Raw genomic sequence first — 16,483 nt, 5'->3', positions numbered from 1 at the left:
CAGGTATTTTCTTCTTAGTAATCACAATTCATTCAATGTGGTCATTAAGAATAGTCCATTTACTTTTACTATTAAAATCAAAGTACAATACACAACAAATAAAAAGTTGTGAAAGCTTCATCAAAAGGACCTTTTTACATATGTTGCTAGTTTCTTTTGTTTCTTAAAAAACCCAGCAGTTATGATTGTTTACCTTGTCCATCATTTTCCCTAATATAATGTTTCTCCTTTGGATTTTATGACACATACATTATAATCAATAATAATAATGATAATAACTAATGAGAATGACTCAGAATTTTTTGGTTTACTCTTGCATCAGGCAAAAAACATAAGACAAAAGAATGATTTTTTTTACATCTGTGTCAAAACACAATATTCAATTATTACAGTACAGCAGTTAAAAATTAAATTCACAATAGAATATCCTTTGCTGAAAACACCAGATAGAAACTAAAATCACTTCAATACTGTTTAGTGTCAGTACAAAGAGTTGCCTTCCTAAAAAAAAAAAAAAAAAAAAAAAAAAAAAATGAGAGCAAAAACCAGTAAGGCTGTTCTGGTACCAAGTCTTTGACACTAAATAGATTTCATTTCCAGTCACAAAACACTCTTCTTAAAGAGGATTCCTACAGGCTTTTTATTTTGAGTCTTGATCTTTCTTTGCATCTAAAAGTGCTGAGCGAATTCCCAACTTTTTCAACTCTTCCACTAGATCTCCATTCTGATGCATTTGGAGAAGGATGTCACAACCACCAACAAATTCACCATTAAGGTACACTTGAGGTATGGTTGGCCAGTTGGAGTAGTCTTTAATGCCTATGATGAAAAGGAAATAAAGATAAACAATCTTTCAGAAAGAGCCCCCACTCCTAGTTTATACAACCAGTATTATAACAGAGACCTAAAATATATACCCTATGTCTATTTTGAGAAACCAAGATTTATAAAGGTTACATCTGCCAGTCAACAGTTTGAACATTAACAAAATCTTACACAATTCTTTTGGAAAATGACAGTGTTTCTTAACATTGGCTCACAAGTCACTTCTCTTTCTGTTTTCTTATATGTAAAAAAGAGGTGATTTGACAAAATGTTCTCCAACATCTCTGCCAATTCCAAAACTCTTTAAGTCTAAAAGCCCAAGGTTAAATTTCTCATGACACTCTAGTTCACTCAGGGCTAGTTAGTATAATTGGTCACAGTATGGTGTTAATGAAGTATAGGTCTGAATCCTATGCCCAATTAACTTCAGAGAAATTTACTTCCACAGCTCTAACTATTCAATCAATTCAGACACAGGTATTCATATTATAATTCACTAACATAGTATGAGGATGGCTTTTGTCAGTGCAGAAAACAACTCAAAGCACATATCCACATAATGGTATCTCAGTAACATCACTGATGTAGGCAATGACTAATCCAGAAACTTATTCTTAAACTAGAAACATATGTGAGTGATCACTGGCATAAACTACAAGTTGCCTAGAGAGAGAGAGGAAATAATGAAAAACTTTGGGAAACTGACCTTACAAGTCCGGTTATTAGGCTAATTTCAAGTAGCTAAACATTTGCTAGAGCTCCTCCCTTTTTTCCCCCAGAGTGACTAAAAACTTTTACATTTGATTTTATAGCAATAATTTCATCTCTCAATGAATGGAGGAACCAAAATAAGGTAAATTCTACCATGGACTTGACTTGATACTCACTAACTCAAAGACTCTAGTTGAGGGGATAGAAATGATGGGAACACTGGAAGTTATCTGAAGAACTTGAAATTTTTGATAGGTATAAAAAAGAAATCTGAGTACATTTAAAATGAAGCCTAGATTTTGGAGAAACAGATTTCACATCAAAGATAAAATCCAATGAACTAAAATACTACAGAGGAAGTCAGCCTGGAAGATGTTCAAGAATGGAATCTCAAGTTAAAAATAGAAATAAATCTGAGGGGGAAAAAGGCATTTGTCTGAAGAGTAAAGGTGATAGACAGGGAACTCGGTGACAAAAGTTTTTAAAAGTAATGTTGATTCATTGGAATCAAGATAGAAGAATATGATAATGCAGTGGGGTCTACTCTACCCTTTTAAATGACAGGAATGCTAAACTCAAAACGAGCTAAGGCTTGTCAGCACAATTACAGACAATCAAGAGGTTTGTTTTTGCTTTGTTCTTAATAAAAGATATACTGGAAGGGGAAGGATTAAAGAATGGAGAGTATCTTTGCTTAAGGTGGACAAAACAATGATAACAGAGAAAAGGTATACAGTTGCTCAATTCCTGATTTATTTCTGTTTTCTTTGTATTGGAAATGACAACACAAATGCCTAGCTGGCAGATACACAAGATAAATATTTGGAAAGGAGACACTAAGACAACACCTGGATGGGTTAGTCACATGTTTCAAACTACATCCTTAAGAATGAAAGAATGCTTACATGGGACTGCTGAGCTACTGGCAGTAACATCTGAAAGAACATGGAAAATGGGAGAGGTATAAAACTGGAGAATAGCAAACATTCATTTCAATTTTTTGAGAAAATATATAAAAGATTATTAAAAGATAATCAGAAAGTGAACAGGTTATACCAGGCTATACTTCCTTTTTTAGGGAGTAAATGAAGAGAATACTATGTTTGAGTAGAGCAAGATTTTGAGTTAATTCATACTATTCTCATGGAAAAGAATAGGATAATAAGAAAACAATTAGATGAAATTAGATCTTGTTAAGATGCTAGATTCAAAGAATAGTTGTTAATAGTTCCTTCCCTAAGGTACCCTAAGAATCTGTGTGTTTTGCCCTACGATGCTTAACTGTTTATTCATGACTTGGAGAGAGGCATATATTGTCATTCTCATCAAATTTGCAGATGATTCCAAGCTAAGGATAGGTAACACAACAGCAATAGTATTTGGTCAAGAAAAGTATTTGGTTAAGAAAATTAAACAAGATTATTGAAAAACCTTATACTCAGATATGAAAATTCAACTTCACAAGTACAAGATTGGGGAGCAACTGTTCAAAAAAAGATCTGAGGGTTTTAGTAGACTTATGTGCTCAATATAAACCAGTGATGTGATATGGTAACCAAAAATGTTAATACAACCTTGAGCTACATCCAGAACAGCAAAGCTTTCAGAAATAGGGAGGTGACAGTACCACTATACTCTACAATCATCAGACTTCATCTAGATTACTATGTCCAATTATGAAAGTCACAGTTTTAAGGACATTAAACTAAGTTATTCCTATAAGGGGACATCCATATTGGTAATGATCCTTGAGTTTAAACCATATGAAGATTAATTTAAGCATCTCCAGATGTTTAGACTGGAAAAGAGAAAAACTCATAGAGAGCAAGAGAATTGTCTTCAAATCTATGGAGAATCATCATTTGAAGAATTTGTTCTATTTTACCAGGGAGTGAACCAAGAAGAATGACTTGATGTCAGGGAAAAACTTCCCAATAATTAAAAACTAATCAAAAAGTGAAAAAGGCTGCTTCTAAAAGAATTAGGTTCCTTCTCTTTGCAAGTCTTTGTCTGTAACCACTTGTCTGGTATGTTGCAATGAGATATAAATATGGGTGCTAAAGCCCTTTTCAGTTCTCAGACTTTCTGAGTACAGGAAATGTTGCCTTTCCAGAATGTAAAGGATTAGTCTCCTGCAGTGAATTCCACTTCACTTGGGGGGCTTACCATTTTGGTCCTGATCTCTCCAATTTATAAATCAAAAATGAAATGTACTTCCACATTTTTTAAAACCCAAGTATCAAAATTAATCTGCACTGGCCACAAATCAAAAAAATGGCAAAACAACATCATAATTCTAATAAGTGATAAACATTTTTAAATACTTAAAAGGATGCCAAAAAAAGGGCCACAAGATTCCACAAGAAAAACACATTAGGTAAATAAAGCATGAAGAATTGTATTGTTTGGTCCATGGATCTTTGCTATGGTAACAGAAACTAAAGTTTTATTCTTAATTTTCTTCCAAGAAATTAAAAATATCCAATGAAATGCCTGAAAATTTTAATGAAAATAAACATCCCAACATATTTTTCTCTTTTTAAAACAAATTGCAATTTTAAAAACATGGTTACTATAAATTCTCTAACAGGAAAAGGCTCCCAAGGGGTTTTATCTTTCTCCAACAGGCCTTCAAATTCTGAGAAGTGGCTCAAAAGGCTTATATTCACTTAGACTAAAGCATACATCAAATTCCTGGGAAAGAATTCTGCAGCTGTCAACTCTAAACATGATAGGCAAGTTTCCAGATGAAAGCCTATATCTTTTTAGCTAAGTGTCTGATACTATATAAACAGAACTTAGAAGAGTTTAAAACTTCAAGAAATATAATCTTGCAACATGCTCCCCACCGCCTGTAACTTTCCTTGCTTCTTGCCTCTCGATTCCTCTATCTTCTGCAGTATAGGTCAGAATCTAGTTTATATTTATGGAAAAAGAAAAATATAAATAATAAGCACACAAAAATGTGATGGTGGTGGTGTGCAGAATTGAGTGAGGTCAAAATAATCCAAATAAAGATTCTGTTCTTTGCCACACTTCCCTCAGTTTTTCTTTTTCTGAAAAAGATTTTCTTTCCAGGTAGCTAATATATTAGAATTTATTTTTCAAATGATACCATCCTGATGTCTTTTAACTTTATTGCATTTATGGCAGGAATGAAGTTAAATATGATTTATCAAAGAGAAACATTTGACTTTCTGGAATCAACAGTTACTGAAAATGGCATACATTAGAAAATAATTACTTCCTTAAAGCTCAAATGCTCATCCTTGACTAATTTAGTTTCTTACAATTTTCAGGAAATAACCCTCTATCAGAGTTAATTTTTCTTTGTAAGAAAGTAAGCTATTTTCATTAAGTCATTTTTTAAAGTAACACTGAGAATTTATTATACAATTTTTTTCAAAAAGCAGTCATATGAAATGGACACTGATAGTTTCCATTAAGTCATTTTTAAGGTGTTTAAGCCTCCTGTTCTCAGTCATAGCCTTACTTAGGTTGTCCTCTCCTTTGCTAAAGACTACAATGATTAACAGGAAAAAAAACAATTAACCGAAAGGAGAGGTTAGTTACAAATTTCCTATTTTCAAATTACTGAAGAGAGAGAGAAGACAATTATAGGTTGCATGATATTCCTTAATATCTCGAAGAATAAATTCAAATTTATATCAGGACTTTTTCAAACTATACTCACCACCATTTGTATCTTGTCTAAAAACCAATGAGTATAGTTCTACCTGAAAGAATTTGTTAAGGCATGTTCTTGATAACTGTTCAAGGTGCCAACCAGCTGATATCTTATCACTGATTTCAAAAGACTTAACTATATACAATACTAAATAATAATAACTAAATATGTTAACTTATGTTCTTTTCCCATTTAAACATGTTGAATGTAGAGACAGGTTAAGAAAAAAACTAATCATTTCCGAGAGAGAGAGAGAGAGAGAGAGAGAGAGAGAGAGAGAGAGAGAGAGAGAGAAAGTTCACATATTTGGTAACATTCAATGACTGGACTAAACAAACAGTAAATGTATTCTTAATTTGATGAGCATCAATTAGATCAGAAAAATAAAATGTTTCTTGAAAAGCTTTTTGTTGGAAGATTTAAAAATCTACTGATCTACAGACTTGTGAGACAGACAGGCCAAGTTATGAGTCTAAATTAAGATAAAGAGGAAAACTGAATTGAGTGCTGAAATCACTGAAGGTGAGAGAGGAGTATCCAGGTTCTTTAAAATGATTATGACTGGGATGGGAAACGGGTGAAATAAGATGGCAAAGAAGAGAGAATTCTAACTGAAATAGCTAGATAGCAGTTTATCTGAAAAAGATCATGAAGTTTCAGTGGACTGAAAACCTCAACATTAGTCAACAGAATTATCATGACAGCCTCAAATGCCTCAGATTAACTGCACTGTCTGCTCAAGAGGGATAGATCTCATCTGTAGTCCTGTGTTCCATTCTGGTTAGCACATTTTACTAAGGTCACTGATAAGCTGTAAAATTTATCTAGAGTGGGACAGACAGAATAATGAAGAGCCCGAGATAGTTTTAAATGAGACCTGACTGAAGAAGCTGGGAATATTTAGGTTAGAGAGAAGAAAACTTATGGGGAACATAGAATTATATATTTGAGGCTAGAGACCATCAAGTCAACTGCTTCATTTTACAGATAAGAAAACTGATGCAAAGAAAGATTAAATGGTTTGCCTAGGATCATAAAAGTTAATAAATAGACCTGGATTCCAATTTAAGAATTTCCTGACCAAGACCAGTAATATAGGATAGCTATCTTCAACTTTCTACAAAGTACCAAGATATAGCAAGACAAGCAATGGGTAGAAGTTAACAGAAAAGGAGATTTCACAATGCAAAGAGACAATTTCTAAGAAATAGAACAGCCCAAATGGAATGAACTACTCTAGAAGACAAAAGGATTCCCGTTCAACCAAAGGTCACCTGATTATTTGTTGGGACTATAACAGAAGGAACCTTTTTCATGTACATGTTGATCACTGAGATCCCAAAGAGATTGTGTAAATCATGAAAAATAAACAGAACATTTCAATTTTTAAAAATATGCTTAAAAAGTCCTCTTAAAGCACATTTTTTCCCCTCATGATCCCCACAAGTGAAATCTAAAAACAATCTCAATAGGTAGAAATCATAGTATAATTCTGTAAAGACACAGTTAAGGCCTTACAGAAATCTTCAGAAATTCCTAAAAGCCACAGAATAAGTTGAAAAGAAGTCTAATCAAGTAAATATATTTCCTTCTTTCATCCAATCAATGAATATATGTAATGAAATATATATAATGAAAGGATGAAATGAAATAATGACAATTTAGCATGGCATACATAAACTAGGGGAAATAAAAGTGGTCACCTAAAACTGGAAGGAGACCTGAAACGAACAAAGAATGAATGGCTCAGCTATATAAATGGGTTTATTTACTGAAAGCTTTACTAAATCAAAATCTAATAAATTGAGATTTATTACACCTACCTAGACTGACATTAAAACAGAAGAAAATGAGCTATTCTTTCTAGACCTTAGCAGGTTTGGAGAACTTTAGCATCTGAGATTTCCTGGATATTAGTCACTCTCATCACTAACATATCAACATGCTTTAGGAAAATGTTTCATGAGATGCTGAGGCAAAAAAAATTCTAATGCCTGGTTACTGATCTTCTGCTGATGAATCATTCTGAACCAACTGATATGGTATAGTTTATAATAATGGATTTCAGAGTTATGTGTTCAAATCTTAACTCTACCAGTTATGATTTAGGTGTTCTTCTTCAAGTCCCATTATTGCTCTGTGACTTAGTTTCCCTATCTGTAAAATGAGGTTTATACTATATTATGAAGTTCAAATGAGATAGTTTATATAAACGTTCTCTATATAGTAATATGTCAGTTGTAACATATTAGACAGCTTGGTCTCATACAGACCATCCCTGGGCCCATATTCAAAACTTGTTCAGCTTTGTCAGAAACTGCTTCAATCGGGTCAACAAAGATTTATTAAGCATTAAAATATAAAAGGCATGACTGAGTGCTGAGAAAACAAAAAAAAGTAAAGCAAAACAAAAACTTCTTCCTTCCCTCTGGGAACTCACATTCTAATGGGGAATAGCATGTAAATAACATGTAAAAACTAGCAGAAACAGGTAAGATAGATAATGGACAGAAATATACATATACATATACATGTGTGTGTGTGTATAGAGATAAAGATATACAGTGGATAGAAAGTAATCTCCAAGGGGAAGGCAATAAAGCAGTTGGAGAACCAGGAAAGATTTCCTGTGAAAAATAGGATTTGAGTAGAGTCTTATAGGAAGCCAGGAAAATTAAGAGGCCTGAGGTGAGGAAAAACAACAATCCAAGCAAGGGGTGCAAAAAGATGAAGTAGGGGAGAAAGAGTGTGATTGTGTGAGCAACAAGTAAACAGGTCAGTGTAGCTGAACTGTATACTACATGGAGGCGAGCAAAGCAGACTGGAAAGATAGCATGGGACCAGGTTGAGAACAATTTTAAATACCAGGTAACTTTATATTTGATCCTAGATACAAAGGGGAATCTTTGGAATTTACTGAGAAATGTGGGTGGGAGAGACAAGGGCAGACATAAATCACTTTTTTGCAGCTGAGGAGAAGATGGACTGGAAGGGAGAAACTTGAGGCAAGAAGACCAATTAGATATTTCAATAATCCAGGTGAGAGGTGATGAAGTCCCCAATCAATCAATCAACTCACAGTCAAGACTGAACTACTAACAAAATGATGGTCCTCAATAGTATTAAGGAAGTTCAGGAAGGGAGGTTTGGGGTAAAGACCAAGTTCTGTTATGAATATAATAATGCTTAAAGGTTAATCAAATGTTTCACAAGATCATCAGAGGTCTACAAGTTCAAGACTATTTTAATATTAAGATAGTTTAATTTCAAATATGCAATCGACAGATACAATTCATATAAATAAATCTGGGGAGTCTTCAAAAATTTTTAAAGAGTATAAAGAGTCCTGAAACAAAGAAGATTGAGAACAGTCTGAGAAGGGCAGAGTGGAACTTTTTTTTCTGCCAACAGTCAACCTTAAAAATTAGCCAGCTATATTTGGTCAAACATTTAATTCATCCCCAAAACTCCTAGATTTATTGAATTTCAAGTCTTCACAAGCCCAAATGATTTCACAGGCCTTATTTGTGAACCACATCTCTGCTCCTGGCATAGAGCCTAGAGTAGTCTTGAAGACATACCATGGTTAATGAGTATGCTACAGTTGAATAATCCAGAAAAGGAAACTAAGCTAAAATATTAAGATAGGTAGGAGAAGAAGAATGAATGGATAAGAGAGAGAGAATTCAGTAGATGATCAACAGTGCCAAATACTTCAGGGAGATTAAGTAAGAGGGTTTCAAAAAAGGTACTTAGATTTAGCAAATTAGAAATCAAGGGAGTAGTTTAAGTTGAATGAATCAAGTGAGAGGAATGGAAACAGAGCTATTTAGTGTAGATAGCATTCTCAAGTTTAACCAAGGGATGGGACAGTAGGATCAATAGAGAACATTTTAAGAAAAGGAGATATCCATTTTATAGGTAGCAGGCAAGAATCTCAATCTTTTTTTTTTTTAGGTTTTTGCAAGGCAAATGGGGTTAAGTGACTTGCCCAATGCCACACAGCTAGCTAATTATTAAGTGTCTGAGACTGGATTTGAACCTAGGTACTCCTGACTCCAAGGCTGGTGCTTTATCCACTACGCTACCTAGCCACCCCAAGAATTTCAATCTTGAAGGAAGTTTGGATGAGAAAAATGAGGATGAAGAGTATCTGAGGCATGGGGGACAGCAAAATAAAAGCTATAAAGTTTGTGTCATTGTTGGGAAACAAGATGGAGGGGAATAAAATATAGGAAGACTGGAAAAGGAGAAAGGGGTAACTTGTGAAGGATTTTAAAAGGCAAACAGAGAATTTTGATTTGAATACTGGAGGTAACAGAGAACACCACTGTAGCGGATGGAGGGCAATATGGGAAGACCCGTTCTTTACAAAGATCACTCTGACAGCTGAGTGAAGGATAACCTGGATGGGGGGGGGGGGGGGAGACCCAAGGCAGAGAAACAACCCAGCAGGATATTGTAGGAGTCCAGGAATGAAGTGACAAGGGCCTGCATTAGATGGCAACTGCCTAAGAGGAAAGAAGAGGGCATAGAGGAGATACTGTGAAGATAAAATCCGGTAATGTAGTGTGTGAGTGAGTTGAGTTCAAGTGAGAACATACCCTTCCAGTTTTATTTCGGAGCTCTCCTTTAAATGGTGTTCATTCTAGGCAAACTGGAATATAAGCTCTTTGCTGAACTCCACATTCTAGTTTTTACAAGATCACAGACTTAGGGCAGAAAGAAGGGTTGAATGGCTATCTAGAAACTAATACCCCATGGGATTAAATGATTTGCCAAAGTCTCTTTAGGTATCAAAGAGAACATTTGAGGTTTGAGTCCAGATCAGCTCAAAAATCTATTATCAGGGCTGTGCAACAGCAATTGCAAGCTTCACCAGGGCAGGATACTTCCCCTTGCTTTTTAGAAATCATTAACTAGATCAAATGAGTTAGTTGGTAGAGTGCTTAGTAGTGTTCCCCACATAGTCAGGGCTGTGCAGAACATTACTGTTGTTAGTAGTGTTCTAACACTGGAACGATTTTAAAAAGCAAGAGGAAGGATCCTGCCCTGGTGAAGCTTACAGTTGCTGTTGCATGAGCCCCGCTCCATTAAGGTCTGCAGTAGGTTATTATAAATGTAAGCTCCCGTAGCCTTTGCCTACTAAGGCTAGAAAAGCTGAGAGTTGTTAAGATGATGATGAGCTCAGTTATGATCTATAATAACACAACGGGGCGCCTGAGGCCCCCTCCCCCTCACCACACAAAGCTGGAGGCCGGAAGTGCCCGCCCGGGAGGGGGGCCCCGGGCCCGGCCTCTCTGTCCGGCACAGGCCTGGGGTCCCTGGCGGCCACGGGCCACATTCGTGACGTTGCCAGGAGGGGGGGCACCGCCTCGGACACCCCTCTCCGCCACCCCCCCACTTGTGAAGCCTCTCCGAGTGCGGGGCCCGGGGCGGGAACGGGGAGGCCCAGCTCCCGGCAGGGCCGCCCGACCCCGCCTGACCTTGACGGAGGGCGGGATCCTCCAGGACGTTGTAGGCCGCGTACTGGGAGACGCCGTGCAGCCGCAGGATCTGCACCACGGCGTTGCTGAAGCCGCACTGCGGCTCCTCGGGGGTCCCCTTCAGGAACACCACCACCTTGTCCTTCTTCACCAGGGCGTCGAGGCGCTCCGAGGAGCCCGAGTCCGACCCCCCGGGGCCCGCGCTCCGAGCCCGCAGTGCCGGGCCCCCAAGGAGGCCCCCGCGCCCCAGGTGGAGCAGAGCCGCAGACACTCGGCCCAAACACCGGCTCATCTCCCGCAGCTCGACGTCCTCCCGGACCAGGACTGTCTCGGCGAACCGTTCCTCCGTCCCAGCGCCCGCGCCTCCTTCTCCCGCCCCCCACACGGAGCCCCATTGGAGGAAGATTTCAGAACGAGTGTGGATTGGAAGAGTGCTATTTGTCAGTCCTTGGAAATCACCAATCGTTTCCCTGCGTCCCCAGCGGATGTTGGGGGGAGGGGAGTTCAGTCTTTACGCCTTCCACCGCACCCCGCCGCTTTGCTTTCACCTAGAAACAATCTACGTTAGCGCTGATTGGGCAGCCCAGGTGCCCATCGTCTTCTCGGAGGCCAACGATAGGCTTAAAGAAGGGAGTATGCTTCTCTTGCTGCGTAAATACTGGTTGGCTGGTTTATTCTGGTTTCGGCTTCTACCGGCTCCTAACGAGGGGCGGGAAGAGGTGACGGTGGCTACGGCGTTGACGCCATTTCCCGGGGCCGGTTCTTCCTCTTCCGGCTGATGATCCCTCAGTTGGCATAGTAATGCGGCCCGAGGGGCCTCGGGCCAGGCGGCTCGGGCGGGAAAGGAGAGTAGAGGCTCGGGCGGGAAAGGAGAGTAGAGGCTCGAGCTCCGCGGGGTCTCCATCCCTCCGCAGCAAACAAAGGTCTGTAGCCTTCGGGGCCCGGCGCAGGCGGGCGGGGGCAACGTTCCTGGACTGCGGCCGGGGGAACTCCCGCGCTTGCGCGCTGGCCGCGTCGCCCCCTGCTGGCTGGAGGTTTCTTGCAGGCCCGAAAACAGGGCCTAGGACGGAAGAGCCTCCCGGGCCGGCGCCGCGGCCGCGTGGCGCACCAGGCCTCGGGATCATTTGAACCCGCTGCCGTTTCCAGATGTTGGAAACGGAGGCCCCGCTCTGAGGGAGGCCTGACGACGCGCCCGTCCCCCGGCAGCGGCTGCCTGGCTGCGCGCCCGCCGCAGCCCCCCACGCTCCCCACCTGCTGCCCGTGACACGCTCGTGTGGGCCCCGTGCCGGAAACGGAGCTTCCGCGCGTCTCCAAGGATAACACGCGGAGGGGTGCTTTGGTTTTTTAAGCTTTTACAGCTTTTCACAGCTTCCCAACTTCTCTTAACATCCTCCTTATATTCACATATATATATGTGTGTGTGTATATATATATATATATATATATATATATACACACACACACATATGTATATGTACGTATATATTATTACATATTACATTTATATATTATATATTTTATATTTACATATTATATATATGTTTATATACTTATACGTATTATGTATATTTCCAGCCGAACTTGCTTTCTTTCTGTTTGGTTCTCATCTCCTCTCCTTGGCACCGACAGCCCCTATACTCACAGCCCACTCCTTTACCTTCATCTCCTGCTTAGAATCTTCTCCTTCCTCAAGCATCACCTGCATGACACCTTTCCTGATTCTCAAGAGTTGCTGGTGCTCCCTTTGCATTTAATCAATTCTGTATTTTGGACATGTTTATTCTTTCCATGCATCACCGTGAGTACATTTGAACATATAATAAATATAAATATGTAAACAATAAACGCGTATAAAAACATGTAAGTAGCTATGGCTGTCTGTGTGTGGATTATCAATGTAAATTCTTTGATAGCAGAGACTTCCATTTCTTTGCCTTTGTAACTACATCATGTAGCACAGGGATGGCAAGTAAATGTTAACTGACTGATTGGGGTAATATTCACAAATAATATAGTAAGGATCTAATATCACTCTTATGACTCTAGAATCTGCTCCAAATACTATAACTCACTTTCCTTACTAGCTGTCCTTCTTCCTCTTGATAACCTTTGCCTAACCACGTCAAGCCACAAATTCATCATGGGCTTATTTGTTAATTTTAGAACAGTTTTAAATTTCCATAATTTCTTTTTCATTTTTTTTTCAGGTTTAATTTTGAGGGATAGAAATAACCATCACTTTCAAGTTTTCTCATCACTAAAGTTTACTTGAAATTGGCCCAGTTATGGAAGAAATATTGAGTAAAAACAATTACGGGGCAGGTATGGATTTTTTTTTACTTTATTATGTTACCATAAAGGATATTTTGTTTTGTTTGAATTATATGCCCAAAGCCATAAATGAGATCCAATGGGAAAAGAACCCCAGAAAAGTTAGGACTTTTTCTGCAATTTTTGAATGACGCACATATATGCTACTAATTGATACAATTCTTAAATTTATTGTGTCCTTCATAATATCAGTAAGTAATTCTGAGAAAAACAGTTAAAACTGTTTTGAGAATACCACAGGAACAGCATTATAAATTAAAATGTTTTATGAATTTACACAGGTCAATCTGCTATTGTATCTTACTTTGTGCTGTAGGATGATGAGAGAGGGAAAGTTCAGATGAGAAAGGTATTCCTTACACACCAAGGTCAATAATCCATCAACTTTGGCAGTGGGCTGCCATCCTAGTTTGGTTATTATTCATTTAAGGGTATCTGTGTGTGTGCTTTAGTGGAGAAGGGAGTTTAGATAAAAGCCAGTCCATACCATAATGAAGCTTGCAGTCTAATAAAGGGCTATAACTCAGATATATTAAGAATACTATTATGAAGGTACTTTATCAGGGTATTCCAGTAGGAATTTTGTAGTCTATAGTTTATCTTTTTACACTTAGAGCCTTTACCAAAATGTCTAAATTGTCTGCAATCTTGAAATGCTCTGGGTTGTTTGTGCCCTTGAGTACACCTGACTTGCAGAAAGAACATATTCTAGAGGAAGCTGAGGCATGGCTGTTAAAGGACGAACAGCATTATGTGCAATATTCCTCTGACACCAATTGAATACTGTTGCCACGGTGATGATGACTCTTTCATGTCATTATCTATCAACCAACAGTAAGAGAAGCTTTGCAGTTAAGATATTGTTTGGCAAATGGAGAGATTTTTGCTGAACACTAAAAACTGCTATAAAAATGCTTGAAGCCTTAAATGTCCTTTTGAAGAACATTGTTGTCACTCTTGATAACATAAAATCAAATATGCTAGTTCTGGAAGGGATTTTGGAGATAGTTTAGTTCAACCATCTCATGTATACCTGGAAAGATTAGATAATTGCTTGGGTTCATATCTGGATAAATGGCAAAACCAGGACTTAGAATTTCAGTCTTCATACTCTTATCTCCAGTTATCTTGATCCTATCATACTACTTTTGTTATTTTTTTTTTAATCTGAAACACTGATTTAACTAACTTCTCATGCTGTTAGCAGTTCTTTAATAAATCCCTTCCTGGAACTTGATCCCAAAAAATTCTGAAAATAAATTATAGTTCAGTTATATTTAATATTTCGAAATACCTGTTTATGTAAAGTTCTATGGGGGCAGCTAGGTGGCGCAGTGGATAGAGCACTGGCCCTGGAGTCAGTAGTACCTGGGTTCAAATCCGGCCTCTGACACTTAATAATTGCCTAGCTGTGTGACCTTGGTCAAGTCACTTAGCCCCATTGCCTTAAATAAATAATTTTTTAAAAGGTTCTATGGAGACAGCCCAGTGTCATAGTGAGACCTAGGTTCAAATGCTGGCAGTGGGTGGGTTGGGGAGATGAATAGGGGTGGGAATGATGCAGAATAAGTCACTCAGCTTTTATGGACCTCTTGATAATTACCTAGAATCATATTCCTAGAGCTGTAAGAGACTTTAGAGGTCAGAGTCCAGCCCAGTCTTCTTAGAGATGAAGAATTGTTAGAAAAGTTAAGTGACATTCTCATAGTCTCACAAGAACAAGGGTCTACTTTTCTATTAAATCATTGATGAGTTATCTGCCATAGTTAAGGGAGTTCCTACACCAGGAATTATTTCTTTCTTTCTTTTTTTTTTTTGCAAGGCAAATGGGGTTAAGTGGCTTGCCCAAGGCCACACAGCTAGGCAATTATTAAGTGTCTGAGACCGGATTTGAACCCAGGTACTCCTGACTCCAGGGCCGGTGCTTTATCCACTACGCCACCTAACCGCCCCCCAGGAATTATTTCTTTATGTCTTTGCATGTTCCATCTCTGTAACTCTTACTTTTGCTAATTTTAGGCTATAAACTTCTTAAAATTGGTTAATATCTTAATTAATTTTTTGTGTGTCTTAAATTTTGTTGTTTTTCATTTTCAGGTTCACATGATACAGGGTAAATCCAAGGAACAAGCATCAATATATGTAAAATTGGCTCTTGTGCTGAAGCATTACTTTATTTGTATTTCTTTGTCAGAAGGTTAGCATACGATGGAAGGTTAGCATACGATGAATTTAGCTAACATTTTCATCAAGGATATGTTCTTTCCAAGGTAGTCTTGTGGTATTGTAGCATGATTTCAGCAAATTTAAAGGTAAGGTACATTTTTTATTTTTAAAGAGCATTAGGAATTTTACACAGTGTTTAGAAATTTTCAGTTTTATCATCCTTTCACCTAAGCTCAATTAAATAATTAACCAAAAAATCCATCAGGAATGATAAACATTTTTAAAGTTAACTGGTAGTTGTGTTACTTAGAAAATCGAAACATTCTCTGTCCCTTGATGATACTCTATAAAGTAGCTAAATCTCAACTTTACTGGGGATAAAAATGCAAATTTCTTCCACAAGAAATCTTGGCATCAGACATTAAAGAGTTACAAGTCTTTCATCCTAGGGATTATAGAATAATGTTCCATTTTCTTTTGTTTTTTGTTTAATATCAGGTGCTTCTCCTTTATTCATTTGAGGAATCTAGTGATCAGGAGGAACACTTTTTCTTTTAAACACACACATATATATATAGAGAGAGAGAGAGAGAGTGTTTTGACATTTTGCAAAGTTCTTTACTTAGATTATTTAATTTGGTCCTCACAACCTTATTATCTGTGATGTATATGCTATTATTATCCCCATGTCAGAGATGAGGAGACTGACATTCAGGTTAAGTCACACACACACACACACACACACACACACACACACACACCCACCATTATATTATAACAACTAAGCATAATTAGGCAAAGTAAATTCTCAAATAAGCCACTTCCAAAAATGTTTCTCTCCTCCTGCATCCATCCATTACTTCTCAGAACATGGATAACATGCTTCATCATTCCTTCTGTGGAATTCTGAGTTTTCACTACATTAATCAAAGTTCTCAAGTTTTTCAAAGTTGTTTTTATTACATTAAATAAATTGTTCTTCAGAAGGATTATTTTAAATCTATTGACAGAATAAAAGTCCTTGAAAGCAGAGACTGACTTTATTTTTGTGTTTGTATTCTGAGCATCTAGCAGAGTTCCCAAAATATAGTTTGCACTAAGGAAATGCTAGCTGAATCAAAAAATGCAAGACTTCCTTATTTGGGTAGCTATATATTTGTCATCCTCTATATTTCATATATACTTATAATAGGATGGTTGCTAGAAGAAAGGGGAGAAAGTGTATTAAACTTGAAAAGTCATATTCCTTTACATAAATCCTTTTTGTAGTTAAAAA

General features: G+C 37.8%; 1 protein-coding gene, 1 long non-coding RNA gene and 1 other non-coding gene across 4 annotated transcripts; 2 read left to right on the top strand and 1 right to left on the bottom strand.

Annotated features, from left to right (window-relative positions):
* Positions 1 to 288: 288 nt before the first annotated feature.
* Positions 289 to 11,105, bottom strand: GLRX5 (glutaredoxin 5). The gene is made up of 2 exons (XM_074213020.1): positions 10,711 to 11,105; positions 289 to 819 (listed from the first exon to the last, which is right to left on the bottom strand). The coding sequence occupies exons 1-2, from the start codon at positions 11,000 to 11,002 to the stop codon at positions 641 to 643; spliced, it is 471 nt and encodes a 156-aa protein (XP_074069121.1). The 5' UTR covers positions 11,003 to 11,105; the 3' UTR covers positions 289 to 640.
* An 837-nt stretch (positions 11,106 to 11,942) lies between these two features.
* On the top strand, positions 11,943 to 16,239 carry LOC141506332 (uncharacterized). 2 transcript variants are annotated; one of them, XR_012473809.1, is made up of 3 exons: positions 11,943 to 12,041; positions 12,918 to 13,032; positions 15,139 to 16,239. It is a non-coding gene; the product is annotated as an uncharacterized LOC141506332 (long non-coding RNA). The 2 variants fall into 2 exon arrangements; XR_012473810.1 differs by lacking the exon at positions 11,943 to 12,041 and adding an exon at positions 12,234 to 12,508.
* On the top strand, positions 13,679 to 13,952 carry LOC141510678 (small Cajal body-specific RNA 13). Its single transcript, XR_012475106.1, has one exon.
* Positions 16,240 to 16,483: the final 244 nt, after the last annotated feature.

Source organism: Macrotis lagotis, chromosome 1, assembly GCF_037893015.1.
Source record: "Macrotis lagotis isolate mMagLag1 chromosome 1, bilby.v1.9.chrom.fasta, whole genome shotgun sequence".
In the NCBI taxonomy this organism is placed as follows: Eukaryota; Metazoa; Chordata; class Mammalia; order Peramelemorphia; family Peramelidae; genus Macrotis; species Macrotis lagotis.
The sequence above is the reverse complement of the archived record's forward strand: the minus strand, read 5'-3'. Positions and strand labels throughout refer to the sequence as shown.